Below are 22,827 nucleotides of genomic sequence, written 5' to 3' on the forward strand. Positions count from 1 at the left end.
AACCGTTAAATTTCTTTTTTAAAAAGGAAATACTGCACCGTTTAATTTGTTGAGATAAGATATCTAATAATTAATTTGTCTTGCCAGTTTACATTTATCTTTTTAAAAATCATTTAAATGGCAAATCGCTGAACTTATGAGGTAATCATGTTGCAGTGAAGGGAAATTGGGTATGAACAGGACAAGCACCGGTTAATTAGATTCCCTACAGTGTTGAAACAGGCCCTTCGGCCCAACAAGTCCGAAGAGTAATCCACCCAGACCCATTTCTCTCTGACAAATGCACCGAACACTATTGGAACTTTAGCATAGTCAATTCACCTACCCTACAATTCTTTGGATTGTGGGAGGAAACCCATGCAGACACAGGGAAAGTGTGCAAACTCACAGTCGCCCAAGACTGGAATCAAACCCAGGTCCTTGGTGCTAACTACTGAGCCACTGTACCATCCCTGCTTAAAGAATCAGATATGAATTAAACAACATAAGGAGAAAGAAGGAAGTGATGAGAGAAGGAATTTCCATACAATTTCCCTATTGTACAGAAACAGGCCAGTCTAATAAGTCCAAAGAGTAATCCAACCAGACCCATTCCCTAACACTATGGGCAATTTATCATAGCCAATTCACCTGGCCTGCACATCTTTGGATTGTGGGAAGAAACCTGCACAGACTCAGGGAGAATGTGCAAACTCTACACAGACAGTCGCCCGAGGCAGAAATCGAACCCAGGTCCTTGGCACTTTGAGGCAGCAGTGCTGGCCACTGTGCCATCCCAGTGTAAGCTGGAGTAAATAAATTCAATATCAAATCAAATACAGAAAGAGAACCAAAGTTAAAACATTAACACTTAAATCCCTAATAATTAAAACCTGAAAACGCACTGCAGAAATTCACCAAAGATCCTCAGACAGCACTTTCCAAACCCATGACCACTTTCATCTAGGATAAGAGCAGCATATACACGGAAACATCACCACCTTCAAGTTCCCCTTCAAGTCGCTCACCATCCTGACTTGAAAATATATTGCTGAAAATGTGTTGCTGGAAAAGCGCAGAAGGTCAGGCAGCATCCAAGGAACAGGAAATTCGACATTTCGGGCATCAGCCCTTCATCACATGCCCGAAACGTCGAATTTCCTGTTCCTTGGATGCTGCCTGACCTGCTGCGCTTTTCCAGCAACACATTTTCAGCTCTGATCTCCAGCATCTGCAGACCTCACTTTCTCTTGAAAATATATTGCCATACTTTCTCTGTCACTGGGTCAAAATCCTGGAATTTCCTCCCTAAAGGCATTGTAGGTCAAGCCACAGCAAGTGGACTGCAGTAGTCCAAGAAGGTAGCTTACTACCACTTTCTGAAGGGCAACTAGGAATGAGCAATAAATGCTGGCCAGCCACATACCCACATCCCACAAAAGAATTTTAAAAAACACTTGTAAAATACTTTTTATTGCCAGAGTTTGTCTGGTATTAATTAACACTTACCACACATGGTTAAAAGGGACAAGATTGTGGCTGGTTAGTGCAGCTACTTCATGCTGTTCAATGCATATCAGGAGTGAGGCAAATTGACAGATGGCATTTTCACTAAGAATACAACAGGATTTTGATCAACTTGATCAGGGCACTGAGGAATTACAGCTGGAGTTTAAATTAGATAAGTGCAAGGTGTTGCATTTTGATAAGACAAACCAGGACAGGACTGACTCAGTTAATGGTAGGGCACTAGGGAGTCTTACCAAAGAGTGATCTTGGGGTGCAGGTACATAGGTCCTTGAAAGTGGTGTCACAGGTGGACAGGGTGGTGAAGAAGAGTCAATATGTGTGGCGCTGGAAAAGCACAGCACATCAGGCAGCATCTGAGAAGCAGGAGATTTGGATACTGCTTAACATGCTGTGCTGTTCCCGTGCCACATTTTTCGACTCTGGCTCTCTAGCATCTGCAGCCTTGTCTTTCTTCCAGGGTGGTGAAGAAGGCATTTGGCATGCTTGGCTTCATCAGTCAGAGCATTGAGTATAGCAGCTGCGATGTCATGTTTCTGCTACTGCATTGGTAGGTCTACATTTGGAGTACTGCTTAGAATACTGGTTGCCCTACATTGGGAAGAATGCTATTAAACTGGAAAGGGTGCAAAAAAGATTTACAAAGATGTTACTGAGACTGAAGGGTTTGAGTGAAAAAGAGAGGCTGAAGGATGACCTCATAGAGGTTTGTAAAATAATGAGGGGCATAGATTAGGTGAATGGCTAAAGACTTTTCCCCAAAATAGTGCAATCCAAACCTATAGGGCATAGGTTTAAGGTGAGAGGGCAAAGATTAAAAAGGGTTCTGATAGGCACTTTTTCACACAGAGGGTGGTGTGTATATAAAACAAATTGCCCAAGGAAGTGGTAGATGAAGGTACAATTACAACATTTAAACAGATACATGGATACATAAGATTTAAAGGAATGTGGACTAGATGCAGTAAACTGGACTCATTCAGGAAACCTGGTCAGTATGGATGAGTTGAGCCAAAGGATCTGTTCCATGCTGAATGACTAACTTTATGAAAACTGTGGGTTCTTGTGCCACACTGGTAATGTCCTAAATTTTATGCAGTATTGACACAAATAATTAGCATCATCCATATTTTAGCAGAAAGTGATTCCTTTGTTTAAGAATTTTATAAGCCCAACTACTGTAAATGTGATCATTTTTACATGGAATTTTATGTTAATCACTCTGTTGCAACAAAACAAAGTGTTAATTCTGCTTTCTCTTTGCAGTTGCTGCCAGACATGTTGAGTTTTTCCAGCAATTTCTGTCTTTGTTTCTCATTTCCAGAGTCTGTAGGTCTTTTGGTTTTTTCATCAGTTTGGTCAATCTTTGCTGCACTTTTTCTATGCCTCTAATATTTTTCCTACAGTGGAAACCCAGAACTTAAGCAATTGTCTAACTGTATTCCTGGCCTAGAACTTCTGTTCAATCATAACAATGACAGAAGTTCAGCATTGCACAACTTCCACATACAAGGATGTATAACTGACTTGGAGCAAATTTTTAGGCTTAGGAAATTTGATTAATTTTAGTTTTGGCCTCTGAAGTAGTATTGTAGGATGTATGTTAACTGTGTACTCATACTGTGGCAGACTTTTGACAAGCTGCAACTGTGTTGCCAATATGAAATAAACATTTGTCTTAGTCAAAAAACATTTTAACCATCAAACCTCTTTTTTTTTGCTATGGCAAGTAATTCTGCAGGTCATGGAAGGCACCTCTTGCACAAACCATAGAAATTACATTTTAATTCTTCACATATTATGGTCCCTCAAAGTGGATCAATTGATTGGATTTCAAGGGTCACTGGACTCAAACCATTAACTCTGCTTCTCTCTCTACATATGCTACCAGACCTCTGAGCTTTTACAACACATAGATTCCTGTCATACAAACAGTCTCAGTTCCTATACAAATTTCTGCAGTAGCTTTGATCAAAAAAGAACAAAAAAAAATCGGCAAAGAAGGAGCAAAGTAAACTTAAGGTAGACATCTCCAAACATTCTCGCTTCTGAGTTACTTCAGTAATAAAACTGCATATAAAGCATAAATCAATGTTCCTCCTAATTTACATATACATGTCAAGTACCGAAGACCAATAGGTGCAATTTGATCAGTGACTTTATCAATAGGGCAACAGAACTAAGAAGCATTTCCAAACAGCTTTAAGAACCAAGACATATTAGCAGTATGAATGTAATAGTTTCAAGACATGGTGTAAATAACTTGCAAATGTTCGTAATAAAATTGCACACTCCTGGTTCTAAGTGTGCACTTTGGAAGTTTTAATGAGACAAAGGCTTGTCTATGTATCAATCTTTATTGTTTTATTTATTGCAGAGAAATGTCTGAACAAGTACTTGCTTACATCTGTTCATCTACTAAGCAATCTGCAAAAATATGAAAATATCAGAGCAGTAACTAATGTTATTTTCAAAAACGTTTAAATTAAGAAGCTAATCTGAAAAGATTCTCTAAAGTTACATCTTAACAATTGCTTTACAAAAAAAACAATTTTGGCATATAACGCACAGAACTGTGCTTAAAAATTACCATCTTTAAACTAAACAGTATTAAATATTGAACTAAGTTATTACAAATACAATATTTCATTATACGGACGAGATACAAGCCACTGAAAACAGTTTTACAGGGATAATGATTTTACATTTTTCTAATCATCTCGTATATTGTTTCTTAAAGAAGTGCTTGCCATAAATGATGCAGTAATGTACAGCATAGCCAAGCATAAAGTTTTGAAAATTCTTTACAGGGATAATGCCAGAGCATTTTTAAAATGGGAGAAATTAATCTAGTTAGTAATAAACTATTAAAAGTAAATTGCTAATCAACCAAGTCTGAAAAAGTGCTCACTTTTTTTCATTGCAGTATATGTCCCCCTATGTTCTTCAAACTTTAGCTTATGTGCAATATATTACAGTTATTACTAGCAGTCATTTGCAAGACTTATTTATCTCTGTAATACAGTAGGTACAATTTTAATGGCTCAGGTAAAGGCAAACTGAGAATTTTTTCTCGAAGCAGATTTAATGGAGGATCAGGTTTAAAGTCGTTGTACTCCTTTTCATCATCATCTCTCCTAACATCTTCCATGTCCTCACCATTATTATTGTTGTTATCAAAAGGATTTGAAATTCGACTTGCAAAAACCTGCTTGTCAACAAGGACAATTGCATCCATCCGCCGCCTTCGAATTCGTCTCCTTTTAAATCTGGAAACAGCCTTTGGAGGAACACCACCATTTGACTTGTCCTGATTTATTGTATTTTTAAGAGTCCGCCGAATGCAGATCCGAGTTAAGTCTTGGAGAGTTCCAATGCTAACTGAAGCTGTGGAACCACAAATTTACAAGTAATGCACAAGACTATTTTTTACACAATGTAAACTAGCATACAGCAAAAACTTTACAAATGTTGCATTAGTATATTCAATTCACAGAATTTTTTTTACCAAACGACAATAATAAAGATAGATAACATGACAGGATTAGAGAGGAAATTAACAATTTATCTACTCAATGTGAAGAATTAACATTGCATTGATGAAATGCGCAAGAAGCCAGAAATTAAGCTTTAAACTAAGATGGCTCTGAGCTTTTTTTTGAGGCAGAAGCAAACGTTATTAAAAATCCAGAATCTAATAATGATGCTTAAAACTGAGGAGCTTCAACGAAGTGAGTCAAGGAAAACTATTTCCTTAGTTAACAATTCATTGGCAACTCAATGAATGTAGGTTGAAGACTAGCACAACAATGGAGCAAATTCAGAAAATTATTTTTCTACAGATAATCATCAGGATAAGGAAGTTCTCTACCAGAAAAGAGTTATCATTTAGTTTTATAACAGAAATGGATAAATATTTGAAATAGAAAAAGTTAAAGGAGTATTAAGTAAATTGTAGGTTAATGGATCTAAGTTTTGCTTTTCAGAGAACCATATGACCTCCTGTGAACTAATCCATGATGTTATGCTCTGTAACACAAATATAGGAAATATATTCTTTAAAAGTAGAAGCTCAAGACTGGTTAGATAAGAACTGCAAATAGCCACAAAGGATTCTAAATAACAAGTGGAGAAACAAAGGAATGAGACAAGAAGAAATTGCAGGCTAATGATGCATAAAAGCCACGTTCCTCAATTCAGCACTCTGAGAAGCACTTTCTTAGAGTCATAGAGATGTATAGCATGGAAACAGACCCTTCGGTCCAACTCGTCCATGCCAACCAGATATCCCAACCCAATCTAGTCCCACCTGCCAGCACCCGGCCCATATCCCTCCAAACCCTTCCTATTCATATACCCATCCAGATGTCTTTTAAATGTTGCAATTGTACCAGCCTCCACCACTTCCTCTGGCAGTACATTCCATACACATACCAACCTCTTCGTGAAAAAATTGCCCCTTAGGTCTCTTTTATAACTTTCCCCTCTCACCCTAAACCTATGCCCTCTAGTTCTGGACTCCCCCACCCCAGGGAAAAGACTTTGTCTATTTATCCTATCCACGCCCCTGATGAGTTTATAAACCTCTATAACCTCAGTGTCTGACAGTCCAGGGAAAACAGCCCCAGCATATTCAATCTCTCCCTTTAGCTCAAATCCTCCAACCCTGGCAACATCTTTGTAAACCTTTTTTGAACCTTTTCAAGTTTCACAACATCCTTCCAATAGGAAGACCAGAATTGCACAAAATTTTCCAAAAGTGGCCTAATCGATGTCCTGTACAGCTGCAACATGACCTCCTAACTCCTGTACTCAATACTCTGACCAATAAAGGAAAGCATACCAAACATCTTTTTCACTATCTATTTATCTGCAACTCTACTTTCAAGTAGCTATGAACCTGCACTTCAAGCTCTCTTTGTTCAGCAACACTCCCTAGGACCTTACCATTAAGTGTATAAGTCCTGCTAAGATTTGCTTTCCCAAAATGCAGCACCTCACACTTATCCAAACTAAACTCCATCTGCCACTCCTCATCCCATTGGCCCATCTGATCAAGATCCCAATTTAATCTGAGGTAACCTTCTTCGCTGTCCACTACACCTCCAATTTTGGTGTCTTCTGCAAACTTACTAAGTATACCTCATATGCTCACATTCATTTATATAAATGACGAAAAGTAGTGGATTCAGCACCGATCTTGTGGCACTCCACTGGTCACAGGCCTCCAGTCTGAAAAACAACCCTCCACCACCACCCTCTGTCTTCCACCTGAGTTAGTTCTGTCTCCAAATGGCTAGTTCTCCCTGGATTTCATGAGATCCAACCTTGCTAACCAGTTTCCCATGAGGAACTTTGTCGAAAGCTTTACTGAAATCCATACAGAACACATCCACCACTCTGCCCTCATCAATCCTCTGTTATTTCTTCAAAAAAACTCAATCAAGTTTGTGAGACACGATTTCCTGCACATAAAGCCATGTTGACAATCCCTAATCAGTCCTTGCCTTTCCAAATACATGTACATCATATCCCTCAGGATTCGCTCCAACAACTTGCCTACCACTGACGTCAGGCTCATTGGTCTATAGTTCTCTGGCGTGGCCTTACCACCTTTCTTAAATAGTGGCACTACGTTAGCCAACCTCCAGTCTTCTGGCACCTCATCTGTAGCTATTTCAGCAAGGGGGCCAGCAATCACATCCCTAGCTTCCCATAGAGTTCTAGGGTACACCTGATCAGATCATGGGGATTTATCCACTGACATCCAGCACATCCTTCTCTGTAATATGGAAATTTTTCAAGATGTCACCATCTATTTCTCTACATTCTATATCTTCTATGTCCTTTTCCACAGTAAACACTGATGCAAAATACTCATTTAGTTTTTCCTCCATCTCCTGCGGCTCCACACAAAGGCCACCTTGCTGATCTTTGAGGGGCCCTATTCTCTTCCTATATACCCTTTTGTTCTTAAATGTATTTGTAAATCCCTTTGGATTCTCCTACACTCGATTTGGCAAAGATATCTCATGTCCCCTTTTTGCCCTCCTGATTTTCCTCTTAAGTATACTCCTACTACCTTTATACTCTTCTAAGGACTCACTTGGTCTATCTTGTCTATACCTGACATTTGCTTCCTTATTTTTCTGAAGCAAACCCTCAATTTCTTTTGTTATCCAGCATTGCCAACACCTACCACCCTTTCCTTTCACCCTACTGACTCTGGAATGTCATTATCTCATTTCTGAAGGCTTCCCATTTTCCAGCCGTCCCTTTACCTGGGAACATCTGCCCCCAATCAGCTTTTGAAAGTTCTTGGCTAATACTGTCAAAATTAGCCTTCCTCCAATTTAGAACTTCAACTTTGAGATCTGGTCTATCCTTTTCTATCACTATTTTAAAACCAACAGAATTATGGACGTTGGCCCCAAAATGCTCCCCCACTGACACCTCAGTCACCTCCCCTGCCTTATTTCCCAGGAGTAGGTCAGGTTTTGCACTGTCTCTAGTAGGTACATCCACATAAAATCCCCTACCATAACCACCCTATTATTTTTACAGATAACTAAGATCTCCCTACAAACTTGTTTCTCAATTTCCCGCTGACTATTAGGGGGTCTATAATACAATCCCAATAAGATGATCATCCCTTTCTTATTTCTCAGTTCCACCCAAATAACTTCCCTGGACGTATTTCCGGGAATATCCTCCCTCAGTACAGCTGTAATGCTATCCCTTATCAAAAACGCTACTCCCCCTCCTTTCTGGCCTCCCTTTTTGTCCTCCTTGGAACATTAAGTTCTCGATAATTAAAAAATAGCTTTTTTTCATCTTTTGGTTCGAAAACCCTTTTCAGATCACAAAGAAAAATACAACAATCTGATTATTTCGCCACTAAATTCTATTGGAGGCATGTTTTTAAAATCTTTCTTTTGATGAATCCTTGACTCATCGATCGCTCTGGCCCTTGCTCACAGGTTTCCACTTCCAGTCCCTCTCCTTTTCACAACTCCTCAAATTTAACTTTTTTGTTGTTATGTTTAAAATCACTTCAAATAGCCTAATTTATCCCAAATTCTGTCCTTCAGCCCAAAATCCTGCAGAGGTCAAATCTTCTGAATATTGCTTCCTAAGCACCAACACTTTCCCTTCTTCTTAAGAAAGTTAATAAAATCCAAATTTTAACCCTCTTTTTGATTACTTCTTCTTTGACTTGTTGTCCTTTCTGTGCAGCACTTTGGAACTTATTTACACGAAGGGATGCTATATAAATGTTGTGTCTCTGCAGCAACACAAAGCCATCAGACCAGCCTAGGTATAACAACTTTCTGGATATTAGCAGTTTTTCGTCTCTCTTGCTCACCAACTGATAAACACTCAACCGTGGGATATTGTGGGAAACAGAGGGCTAAATCTACAGTGCTTAAATTTAGATGACAACATTTAAAGAAACAACTGCCGTGAAAATTTCTGACTGATACTGATAAACATTTTTAAACTAAATATGTCAAAATTATACTATTTCTTTTAGGTTTGACATTTACTGCTGGATTTCAAATCAGTGACACTTATGTGGACTCTCAACCCTTTCTATCCGCTTATCTGAACTTGTGCAGATCTTGTGGCTTCCAACACAAGTAGCTCGAAGAATCTTCTATTGACGCTGGAAACATGGAGGCATGACAGCATTTTCGATAGGTCACCTCACCTGATTCTATTGGAGAAACACCTGATTTCTGCTTGTTGGTATCTCAGAAAATTGCTACCAAGGTCTGAAACCTGGGAGTGATTTAACCAAGGCCTCTATTTCTCTCAACTCCAGTGTCCTGTTTAATAAAAAGCAAGCACTTAAAGTTTTTTTTTCTCCATTACATTTCTTTTAGAAAATTCTCATTCCCTGGTAGATTAATGACTAAAGGTAATGCTTCATGAAGTACTAAGTTATTGAGACCAGAAATCCCAATTTGATTCTAAGAATACTGTTAAGAGTGTTGACCTTGAACATTCATATCAATTATAATTCAGTTTTGCACCTCTAGGCCAAAGAAGAAAAAGGGTGTCAAGCCAGGACTTTGCGTCATTGTGACACTTTTCAACGTAAAATTCAGAAAATACTGCAGACTTTAAGAAATACACAGCAGGTCGAGCAGCATCCAAAAAATTATTGCTTTGGTAACATTTGCTCATGTTCTCAAAACCAAACTCCAACAAGTCTCTACCTATGCAGAAGAGGACAAAGGATGAAACATTATTTTTTTCTCTTTCTATGAAACAAAAATTGCCCGCTCACTCCTGAATGTTGGATCTTAAATCTATTGAGGCAAGCTTCTGCACAAACCAGGCATCCTATAGGACAGCCATTCAAATATCAATTATTCATGTACCATCCAGTGTTGACAGACGATTAAAAGGGAATATCCATGAATAAGTTATAAAAATCACAGCTAATCCGGACTTTCTTATAACTTGATTCCCACAAATGTGCGCTCAAGTTTCCGAGCAGTGATCAGGGCTAGAATTCTGATGGATTAGTTCCTTCCAGTGTGGAAATTATTTGTGTATTTAACCAGCTAAGATCCTTTAACTCAATACACATCAAGAAACGATACTTGGGAATTTTTGCTCCGCTGTCTTACTACTTCAAATGGATGAAAATTACAGAAGCCAATTTCTTCTGTCCTTAAACTACGACTCTGCCATCACTGGTGGCTACAGGATGCACTTTGCAAGATTTTGTAATTAGACACTTAAAGGGAGCCATGGCTTACAATCTCGCAAATACACTTCATACATTTGATTGAAATCTATCAATGCAGAAGTTTTAATTAATTTAAAGTAATACTGTAATTAACAGTGGAGAAAATAATTTCAAAACAATTGGTTCAATATTCACACATTAGCATTCCATGACATAATTTCAGGACCTTTTATCTCATTTCATAATATCTTACAGAGGCATAAATAGCATCTATCTTTAAGGGCTGAAGATTTTGAAGTATACCAGGTTATAAAACAATGTCAAGAAAAAGAGGAATAGTTGAAATATGAAGCTTATTTCATAAAAAGAAAACTTGGTAATTCAGAAGAAAGATAATCTTTCTCACTCCATATCTTTTATTTTGCAAGTCTATACAAACCATAAACATGTTCATAAATCAGACAATTTTAATGAGTGTAATAAAACAAAAAATTGTGGATGCTGAACATCTGAAACAAAAAATAGGAACTGTTGCTTTTCTGATGAAGAATCAGATGCTGTGAGACCTGTTGAGTTTCACCAGCAATTTCTGTTTTCATAACTTATATCCTAGTCTTGCAATTAATGCAGTAAATCCAAGAAGAAAAGTATAAATAAATACAAGTTGCATTTTAAAACAAATTTAGAAGAAAGAAAAAACCTAAAAGGACTAATGATCAATCAGGAGCTATATGTAGCTGTACCAAAAATAAATTCCTTTCAAAAAAATGGAACTAATGTCACCATGATAAACTTGATTACTGTACATTAAGCTATGACTAATACAATAAATTCTCTATAAAGTTTAATCTCACTACTGTTGCTGTAAAACTCCAAGTATTTTCCAACTATATAGGCACTGAAGAGTCAGTATATTCCCGAGTTAATCAAAATGAAAAGGTCTTGCAAGCCCACAAAAATGTACACATATAGGATATGCATGTAATCAGCAAGTCGCAAACATAGAAAAATATTATGTATTAACAGGTTTGAGATTCATTATGATGCAAAGACTGTGACACGAGCACCAAAATTATGTAAATATTGATTTATATACATAGTTGACCAAGGTTACAAAATAGATTTATAAAAATACCAGTTATTCACCATTATATGCTTATAGATAAGCAATTGGAAAGATTAGCGAACACACTCATTTGGTAAAAACTTAATTTTTATTAAGTACATTAAGCTCTGTTAAACCAATTATACTAATAAACTTACGTAATTGGACTGTTCGTACTTTTCCAGCATCTGAGCTGCAGGGTTGGATTAAAGGAGCAAAGGAGACAGCCAAGATTTTTTCAGTTTCCCAAGTATTCAATCCTGTACGTGTTATTTTAGTTAGCTGCATAAAATAGTTCAGAGAAACAATAAGTTACAAGTAGAAATAACAATCACCAAGAAGAGATTTTTTTAAAAAAATGTGACAAATCCCCATAGTTAAAAAGAAAAATCTATACATACAGTGTTGCTAACTTTTACTAAAGGATTGAACACCTCGGTAACTGTAGGTCACACGCTGGGAGGTAAAACGCAATGCTGAGGACAACTTTCAAAAAAACTACAACACTGATATACAGTATTTGACTGGGGACACCAAACTAAAAACTTTTAAAATGCTGTAAAAACATGACTAATACAAAATATTTATAATATGTACATCAACAAGAATACAATGCAACAGACTCAGCACAACTATGTGGCAACTTGAAAGTTGTAATGTTATGTAGTGCAATATACACAGTCAAAATGATACAGCATCTGAAGCAAATAATTCAAAACCAAAAAAACTTTTAAAGTTCAATTCATGTGACTACACAGACAGAAGCAGCAGACAATTTTCATCCAGCAAGATGTCACACAAAAAAATGAACACAGTAATAAACACTAATAACTGAGGATGCTGGGATTCTGAAACAAAAAGAGTGCTGGAGAAACACTACAGGGCTAGTAGCATCTGTTTAGAGAAAAATAGTTAACATTTCAAGTCCAATAACACTTCAGTACTAGTTCTTCTGCTTTTGGTGATAATCCCTGTAAAAATCAGTCATGAGAGTTTAGAGTTATCCAACATATTCTACAGATCATTTTTAACAATGTTTTGTCCCATGTCCGCTGGACTACTACTTTAGTAAACATGTTGCACTCACCCAAATTCCAGGAAAGAAAACACTGGCCAACTGGTTCATGTCAACTCAGTTTCATTATAATTAATATTTTACCATAGAGAACACTTCGCTGAAGTAAATCATTTATTTCAGTAGAAGGTTGTTTGACATAGACTTCTATGTTGTTAGCATATCAAAACTCAAAGCTCATGTCACTTGATCACTATTTCTTGATTACTCCTAGGAATAATTTTACAAAGACAGGATACTTGTGTGCACTGGAAAATACAATTACATACCTCTAAAAAGGAAAGATTGGGAAGCTATTAGGTGGGAATACAATCAAAAGAAAAGGAAGTGGACCTCACGAGCAAGATGAAGTTAGAAAACAAATGAGGGAGATTTGAAAGAAACAAGAGAACATGACAAGTTCAAGACTAGGGAAAGAAGAAGCTTTAGGGAAGTTTGGTTTGGTGGAGCAGGGGTGTAGCAAGGCCACAAAATTTTATTCAGAAATGAGCTCCTCCATATTCTTTTGAAGATGAAGATAAAGGGAACAAGAGTGGAGTTTAAGAATATGGTTTAGAATGAAGAAAACAAGCCAGAGCTCTCATTGAAATCCAAGATCACGGAAAGTACTAAGAAGTTTTGGGAAAGGATAAAGTCTGAGAGTGCTTGTTACTGTCCAGTTAGATCTGAATGCTTAAACCAGTTGTATGTCAGATACTTCCAAATCTTCATTCCTTGAACTTGTATGTTAAAATGGGCCTTATCAAAGGAGCAATCTGATGGGACAAAATAAGGGCAAAATGAAGGAGTGACTGACATTGACAGTTGTAAAGTATTGTGAAGAATGGCGAGCCAAAAATTTCAGCAAATTGGGAGTTTCAAAGTGTAGTTGTAAGGGGGTTATAAATTGAAGGGCAAGAAATGTTTTTCTCCAGGAGTGATTGCTTAAGGAAATGGGATTGTAAGAATGTGAGGATAAAATGGAGTAACTAGCCCTGTCCATGATCAATTTGAAGGGTGTAGACCATATGCAAGATGACATGATTGAACATGATCATTTTCACTGCAAAAGCATAACATTACTTTCATATTTCTGCTTTAAACTTACCTTCTCTTCCAATGGCATGACAAGGATTCCACCAACTTTAATCAAGTTTCTCATATACTCTTCATGATCTTTCTGAACTCCTGCCCCACAGTAGACTCGATCATACTGATGACTATCTGAAGCAATCTCTAAACAGTTTCCCACTACAAAGGATGGCTCGCAGAATTCAAACCTAAAATTTATGACATCACATCAGATGTGCGAACTTCATTTGACCACTACAATAAATGAATATTTCTCAGATTGATGAGATAAACTCATGTGTCATGTGTCGCAACTTCTTTTTATTCATGCACAACTGATTTACACAAGTTCAACTACACTAGGGTCAAAAGGATACAAAAGTTAGAAGAGTATAAATGGGCAGTATGAATGCAGGAGACACAAGTCACTTATAAGTTAGAGGGAGTGGTCAGAAGCAGAACAAACAAAATTCAGTTAAAATAAATGAAAAGAGGATCACTTCAGAAACAGAGCATAGACTAAGGTGAAACCTGAAACAGTAGCATTTTGAAACAAACAGAGATCATGGGGTACACAGATCTTTCATGCAGGATCCTGGATGAAAGTGACAAACAGGATTTCAAGTATTATTATTTAAGACAATCAATGTAAATATGATGGAAGATACATAAACAAATTATATCAATACATAACATGAAATACCATACTATGGAAAATAGATGCAGATTTGCTAGTTCTCTGGATGACCATCATAAAAGTAAATTGATTTGTTTGTAAAATGCTGCACTGAAAAGTCAATAATTTATGTATGAATTATAAAAACAAGGTAGCAAATTTCCAATGACCACCAAGAACCTTTATGACTATTTCTGTAAAAACAGAACTCGCTACTCCAAAGACTGCAATAGCTCAGAAAGCGCCCCACTACCACCTTCTCAAGAGCAAACAAGGATGGGTATTCATTAGCCAGTAATGCCAACATGCCAAGAACAAATGGAAAGAAAATTACACCAAGTGCACAGACCAGATACAAGAAGTTGGCAGGAGGACATGGATGAGTATGTTTTGTAATTGCTACATTGTTTCAAACATAATATACAAGTTCAATATGGTGTGCAGCAACCAGTTTCTAATCAATACTTGTGAAATTTTAATTGCTTCAGGTCAAACAACTTTAGGTTGATATTATGTTGCCTGGATTTGAAAACATCATGCTTTCATCCTCAGTATCCACTCAATTACAAATCTTTAGCTCAAGATCTGGAGTACTCACTTATCAAAACTGTCACTTGTCTTGATGAAGTTCTCAAGTTTTTGGTTCGCATACTCCACAACATCAACATGTAGCTCTATTCCATGATTTACACCAAAAGGGCCTGCAAGCAGAAACTTAACAATTAATGATAGTAATAGGCCAGCAGAGGGAATCTAATTTGCACTTAAATTTAATCGAGTTTATTTGTTAAAAAAAAGTTATTAACATTCCTCCGAATGCCATGCTAGCTTTAAAAATGTATTTCATTCCAAGATACAGGTCACATTCAAATAAGTATATTAATATGGAAAATTAGCTAGAAAATACATTACACACATGAATTATATTAATCAAATGATTTCTGTGATAAACTTTACAATAAAGAAATAATATCACTTAAAGCACGATTACAACATTCCTGCATACCAGACATGATACAATCATTTTGACATTCAGCAGTCAATGATGTTCACATTTTGTGATTTAATCCATTATTATGGATTGTATTAATTACAATTAATATAGATTGTATTTTTGGTTAGATGTTAAACAAAAATCCAAGGGGCACAAGGAAATCAATAAAAATTATCATATAATACAGATATGATGTCTAAGTAATGGCTCTCAGCAAGTTCATTTAAACATTGCTGTCTTGCCTCAAGCGTCTTGCATTACACAGGACCAACAGTCCTAAATTTAGCAGTACAAAAATTAAAATTCACCACATACTTGAAGGCAAAAGCAACAATAATAACTTACATTTGCAGAGCATCATTAACATAGCAAAACTTCAAGGCATTTCAAGAAACATTACCAAACAAAATCTGGCTTAGCCACACAAGGAGATAACATGCTGGATGACCAAAGGATTAATCAAAGAGGTTAGTTAAACAGGGTATTAAAAAAAGATTTCACGGAGAAATCTAGTAGGGGGGGTTCCAATGTTTAGGGCAGAGGTAGCTGAAGACACAGCTGCTAACATTGGAAGGATTACGGTGAGTGAAATGAAAGTGGCAAATTTGGAGAAACACAGAGACATTAGAACGTTGTAGGGCTGGTGGAGGTAACAGAGCTAGAGAGTGGCCGTTGCCATGGAGACATCTAAAATCAAAAGGAGGATAATATTAAAATCAAGGTATTGCTGGATGAACACAAAGGTGGTGGATGAATAAAACTCAATGCAAATTAGCATTGTTGCAGAACTCTGAATGAACTTGAGTTTATAGTGACTGTAAAAGCAGATACAGTAATGATGGTATCTATAAACTGCCCTTTTGTTCCCCTTATGTGTATCAGATTATCATAACCTACAGTGGGTTTTTATAAAATACTACACATAGTTTTCAAGAGATGTCACTGTACTTCATGGAATCTTAAGTCAATTTCACGTTATTTACCAGCTCACCTAAAATTAAGCCAACCATCGTACTCAAATAGCCAGTGCCGCTTCCAAGGTTCAAGAAGGACAATCCAGGCTGTAGGTCCAGTGCTTCCATTACCTCAGAATAAATGCAGGGTGCAGACAAATGGATGTTACCATTTTTCCATGCCAAGTCTTTATAGGCGTTGTCTTTGTAAATTTCCAAGTAATAATCAGCACGGTCTATGGCTCGGAAAGCTTGCTCTACCACTTCTGTTCGGATGTAATGTGCTTCTTTTAGATTGTCAATTAAATCATCATTGTCTTCACCAGCACTCACAGCACCTCCCATCTTTTTGAACTGTTGGAATTATACATTAAAGTTAAAAAAAATTAGATATTCCATAATACAAAGGAACAGCATATCATTGTTGCTTGATAGGACATCACACGGATGTTGTGCATTGCATTTCCAAAAGCAATAACCTTTACATAAATAACACAAAATTTAAAAATATCATTTGCTAATACAGTCTTCAGGTCCCATCAAATTGTAGAAAGCTATATTTGTATGAATTAAAATCTCTGCACATTCTTTTTATGAGAAGTATATGTGGATGTTTCTGTGACACATGAAACATTCTAATTTATACTCTTGTAAACTAACATGGTGGCAAGGAGGTGAAAATCCTTAGCTACAGTAAATTATTTACTATGCTAATTTAAAATTCATATTATCAAATTTTCCAGTTTATAATGAGCCCTTCATTGCAGCTTTTATACATGATTCTTGTGAGACCGATTTCACTACATTATGTTCATCATACAGTTGACTGACAACAAATTGAAATGTAGCGCCACTGCGTGGCTTAAAAATGCTGACAGAAGTGGAAACCTATTGGAGTGTTAATAAATATCCCAGAATGTTTGCTTTTGTCAATTAAAAAAAGCCACATATTTTGGACAGAAAAACAGAAATTGTTGGAAAAGCTCAGCATCTGTGGAGACAGATCAGGGTTAATGTTTCAGTTCGAGAGACCCTTTCTCAGAACTGATGGTAGCTAGAAAAATGGTGGTTTATATGTTTGGGTACTGCAGTTTTAAAATTACTTAATGAACATGTGAACAGGTTTTTAAAAAAGTATTAGCAAGTAATTTTGAAATGCAAACTTTTCCAAACTACTTAACGTTCATAAAATACATGCAATGATAGCTGTAAAAACAGACTGATAACCTACAATGTAGTACTTAATCAGTTGTCAGCATCAGAAAACCATTTCTATGGACTCAGAATTCCATCATTCATCGCATTACCTAATTCCAATAGCTATTAGTGTGGTAACTTAGTTTTACTGTAGCTTTTAATTTTACCACAGAATCTGCATTAACCTAAATAGGCAAGTATCATTCTTTCAAAGTTAAAAATCACACAACACCAGGTTATAGTCCAACAGGTTTAATTGGAAGCACACTAGCTTTCGGAGCGACGCTCCTTCATCAGGTGATTGTCACCTGTTGGACTACAACCTGGTATTGTGTGATTTTTAACTTTGTACACCCCAGTCCAACACCGGCACCTCCAAATCATCATTCTTTCAGTTTAATAAATTATGTCCCTGGTCTATTATACTTGATTTGATGTTTTGACAGGTACTTACTGAAGCAGATAAATTACCTCAAAGTATAATTTCTGCTGCGTTGATAATCTAACAAACAAGAGCACTACTTAATCCAGTAACACTGCATGAAAAAAATTCAGAGGATCTTGGGTTCAGTCCTACTATAGACAGAGTCAGCCAACTTTAGAAAATGAGAGAAAATTTGCTTGGAACTGTAATTCTTGCCCCAACTGGACATATGTGTGAGTGTTCAACAGGATTAGGCTAATCTATGATCCCTTTCACAGGCAAATACCGACCAATACTGGCTGCTTCAGTTCATATTTGAACATGCTTGTGAGACAATACCAACAATGAGTTCCCTTCAAGAGACAGGAGGGAAATATTAAAAACAGAAGTTCTTTGTTGCCTAAAAATAGACATTCAAAGGCTAAAACACTCCTTTTGTAACATTTGTTCAGATTGTTTCTAGTCAGTCATATCAGGCTAGCCATAGATGACAAGATGCAACCTCAGCAATCTTCCTTCCTCCACCTCTTGAACACTCTGTTCACTGTGACTCTTCCATTCAAGGTCAGGTTCTTGTCACATGCATTATCGCTATATTTATTGTAGTTCCTTTCCAACTGAAAATCAGTCCATCACTTTCCAGACATGTCAATTGTTTTGGCCATATGACACAGTGCCCGCCTAAGTTTACTCATTAGAATAGGTCTGTTCACTTCATCACGCCATTTCACTTGGATATCCTGCCTTAGTTCCAACATTTTCTTTCCGTACCAGCAATCTATTTTATCTGTCATATTGGTGTGAGAATAACATACGCATATTGCATTAATTTTAGTTAATTTATGCAGTATTTCTGCATTATTTCTTATAATTATTTTAAGACAACTCATTCACACAGGAGCTTGTTTATTGTTACAGCTGAATTATTGGATATAAAAATAAAATAACAGCATTTTTGAGGAAAAAAATCAATTAGGTGGCTTTTAACAACAAGATAACCCAAGATAACCCAAACTAGTGGATGGTCTCTTTACACACAACTCAAATATTTATACCTACTTTCATGTGTGCCTGCCAAAACATAACATAAAACTGCCAAGACAATTTGCAAAGTAGTTGGGACTTGGGAACAAATAGTAAAGAATCACATCAGGGATATGACAAAAAAACTATGTGGTTATATTCAGCAAGTGGGCAGAATTGTCAAACTTTTAGGAGCTTTCAAATCAGTTGGAAGCAAATATTTGAAACTTAATGATCAGATAATTCTATTGTTAAGCTGATTTAAATGCTTGCTAATGTTGACATTTTAATTGGTTTTGTAATTTACAGGATTATTTATTATCGAAGTAGAAAACAATTCATGTCTCTCCCTCTCTCCTCCCCCGCCATCACATCTCAACATCGTTATGTACCTGAAACTTAAGTAAGTGAGAATGCTCCAAACCTTTGCTAGCGTATTTCTCTAAATGGCTGCTGGAGGATACATAAGATTGGCTCAATCACAATTTATTTACCTGCACAAAGGCCATCAAACATCCATTTGTGTTTGCATTTTCACATTTATTAAGATGTGAATTAAGATCAGTTACACTCAACAATGCACTAAGTGTCCAAAAGCTAATGATCTCTCCTATCACAATGAAACATTGAGTACATAAACAAGTTCCACTGTGACTGGCAGGAAAAGGTCACTCAGAGAAAGCTTTTATCAGTTAACTGACAAACAATTTAGTCACCAACACAAAGTATTTAAACAACTCTACTCTTCTGAAATTACTAAATGTCTTTCAGTTACACGTTTCAAAATCTTGCCTTTCTCAAACAAAAACAGCATTATAACAGTTGAACAGTATATTATGTGAAAACAAACAGGCTTGAATTCTGTTGATTCCATTTTGCCTAGGTTTGCAACTATGTACTAGAATGTACATTTCAGCAACTTTAAAGCCACTCTGACCTTGACATGTGTAAGCCTCAACATAGTGGTTTACTTTCACCATATAATGCTTTGTACAATTAAATACTTGGACCAGAATAACTTTCAGTATTAGTATTAAAGAATAAAAACTTCATGTCAGCTGTTAAAACCATACAACTGGAATTCTAAGTTTAATACATGAGTCGCTATAAAACTATTCATTCTTTTAGAAGTGTTGGTTTCTTTCTCTTACCCTTTCTTGAACGATAAGGCCTATGTTTGAAAATTACAAGTGCCAAGTTCAAACATCTGACATTACACAACATAGGGACGTACAGGAGCTGAATAGATTTTGCAGTCCATTCAATCAGTCCCTAAACAGTACTTTGAACCACTCATGTTCTCAAATGGTTATCTCCTTTAAGGTCACATAAAACCAGTGACTGGCTCATCCCACATTCAGTCCCATGTAGGAGAAATGGCTAAAGCTAAATTACCCACACACTTTCCTTCTTCTGAACTTTACTCCATGGTCTAAAATTTGTTGCAATCTCAAATATATAATTGACATCAATTTAACCATTCCTTTAAGAATTCTTAAGGAAACCAACACCAAGCAGATCAACTTTCCCACATAGCTCAGATGCCTACAAGTGCACAATGGGTGTAAGAAACCCCTCCTGGTCTCCCTCCAATCAGGAGGGGATTTGGCCTTTTGCTGTTTGGCACAGTTTGTTGATGATTTTAACCCCATGGTCATTGTCAACATGATGGAAGTTGTTGTTGCGGGGACTAGCCGCTATTCTCTGTCTGGCCTGTCGGTGGCGCTGTGCCTCGCTTGTCTCGAGCCAGTCGCTACAACCGGGGCCACCGCCGCCGCCGCCGCAACGACAATTCCCCGGGAGCCGTTAGGCGTTTACATTTTTTAATCTCAATTTACTCTTCGTGTCGCATCGCGTTTGCTGAGCGGAAGACAAGCACAGGCTCACGCTTACCGAGTCGCGCTGTGTGTCTGGCCTCTTTTTTTTGTCAAACTGCCGTTCAGCACTCAGTCCCACTTCACCATGTAAACACTGAGCGGTGACGACGGCGGATGTGCGTCAGACACATGCAAATCAGATGCAAATGAGCACCGCCTGTGCCCTACGGCCACTAGGAGGCGAAGTGGAGGCGAAATGACCTGAACTCTCCCAAAAACTCCAGAGAACTGCAGATGCTGGAAATCAGGATTTGCTGGGAATACTCAGCAGGTTTGACAGCATCTATTCATACAAAGCAAAGTTAACGTTTCGGGTCTAATACCCTTCTGAGGAGCTTTTCCATTCTGAAGTGTCCCAAAACTTTCCAACCCAGCAAAGATGTCAGATGTTGAAAACAATTTCACTTGGAGGATTATTTCAGTACCATAACTATTTCCCATTTTATTTTTAAAAAAAAAATATTTAATGCTATTAAATTAGAAAGGATGGTTTCTTACTTTTAAGGGACTTTGGGGCTTTTACTAACGTTTGTGAATGGTGTTCTGAAATTCCGAAGGCTCATTAATACGTGAACAAAGGGTATTGATCAACTACTTTTCGAGTTTTTAAAATTTTGATTATAACTGTGCTGGTTATGTCATCTAATAGCCTGACTTTACGAGCTTATGTCATTGATATGTTTTCTATAAATCAGAAAGTTAAAAAAGAAAGTAAAAACCCAGATTGTGACTCTACCAAGACATTAAAGGGGATATAAATTTACTGTAGTTTTATGTACTGATGACCGTTCAAGTCGCAATGGAGCAGATATTGTCGGGCACAAGCTTCAAATTACATTTCTGGGAAGTGTTCTCACTGATCCTATGTTGCTTTTCTTGCTGCTTTCACAGCTTGTGTACATTCTTGCATAAATCCTTCACAGCTTTTCTTATTTCAGTGCATTTTGTCTTATATCAAGCGTCAGGGATCTCCTGAAGAGCCAATAACCATACTGCATTTCTTCAAGTGAATCTGCAGGGTGTCCCTGTTATTCATCCTGCTTTATTCTTCTATCTCCCAGTCCACCAGAAACCAACTGATTTGGCACTTTAACATCCAAATCTGCCTGAAATGCCAGTGCTCTGTGTATATTCTGGTACCACATTACTGGTGATCTTGTCCTGTCTCTTAGCACAAAGGAAGGTAAGAAGGTGGCTCATGAAAACTTCCTGGCTGTGAATGCTTTGTGAAAAATGCCTATGTAAGTTAAGGTAAGTGACTAATAAACCTTGAGTTCAATGTCAACTTTGCTACATGTTCATTCCAAACATGTCTGCACAATCTTCCTACTACTATTTTGGTTGCTTATATATTAGCAATCACTTTATTATTGATTCTACTTTCAGTAGCTAGTCCGCTTGAAACATCAGTGAACTTCTTTACAACATGTAGTAGTAAAAAATGAGGTCTGCAGATGCTGGAGATCACAGCTGCAAATGTGTTGCTGGTCAGACCAGCAACACATTTGCAGCTTCTTTACAACATGCCATTTAACTTCAGCAATAGAGACTAATGATTTAACAAAAGGCTTACCGGAAGGTGTTTAACAGGTTACTTTGGTCTTCTTTAAACTAATGATAAGCCATTACATGTTCGTGGAAGTGCAAATGTATCCATCATCAATTAAAGGTCCTTTTTATATCTGTCACAAGGATCAGTCATATGCATAAAATCTGATGTTAAATTGCACTAAAGATGTCTATATATGAATATAGGGGCTGAATTCAATGGAATATTGGTTAGGTGTCAATTTTGGGGAGTTTCTCTTTGTTAGTTCTAGTGAGTTGTCTCCTGCAATTCTCCACTGCGCAACTCATTGTGTGTACATTCCACCTCTGTGTACTCACACTATTGTGTGCTAACCAGCAGTGGCATCACTCAATACTGCCAGACCTTTGGGAATTTATTTAGCAGGTACCATATTTAAATCCCAGCTCAAACGTGACTAGACAGAAGCTGTCATTGACAATTTGTTGCTACACAATTCTGAAAGATAGGATCAAGAAAGAAAAGCTGGTACCCTGCTCCACCAATAGACAATAGACAATAGGTGCAGGAGTAGGTCATTCTGCCCTTTGAGCCTGCACCACCATTCATTATGACCATGGCTGATCATCCTCAATGAGTATCCTGTTCCTGCCTTATCTCCATAACCCTTGATTCCACGATCCTTGAGAGCTCTATCCAACTCTTTCTTAAATGAATC

The 22,827-nt window shown here is 37.2% G+C and overlaps 1 protein-coding gene across 1 annotated transcript; it reads right to left on the bottom strand.

The window, feature by feature from the left end:
* Positions 1 to 4,017: 4,017 nt before the first annotated feature.
* LOC132822956 (protein-L-isoaspartate O-methyltransferase domain-containing protein 2) lies at positions 4,018 to 20,696 on the bottom strand. Its single transcript, XM_060836400.1, has 6 exons — positions 20,598 to 20,696; positions 16,099 to 16,414; positions 14,712 to 14,814; positions 13,475 to 13,646; positions 11,471 to 11,594; positions 4,018 to 4,893 (listed from the first exon to the last, which is right to left on the bottom strand). Exons 2-6 carry the CDS (start codon positions 16,403 to 16,405, stop codon positions 4,511 to 4,513), a joined length of 1,089 nt encoding a protein of 362 aa, XP_060692383.1. The 5' UTR covers positions 16,406 to 16,414; positions 20,598 to 20,696; the 3' UTR covers positions 4,018 to 4,510.
* Positions 20,697 to 22,827: the final 2,131 nt, after the last annotated feature.

This window comes from Hemiscyllium ocellatum, chromosome 15 (genome assembly GCF_020745735.1).
Source record: "Hemiscyllium ocellatum isolate sHemOce1 chromosome 15, sHemOce1.pat.X.cur, whole genome shotgun sequence".
Taxonomy (NCBI): Eukaryota; Metazoa; Chordata; class Chondrichthyes; order Orectolobiformes; family Hemiscylliidae; genus Hemiscyllium; species Hemiscyllium ocellatum.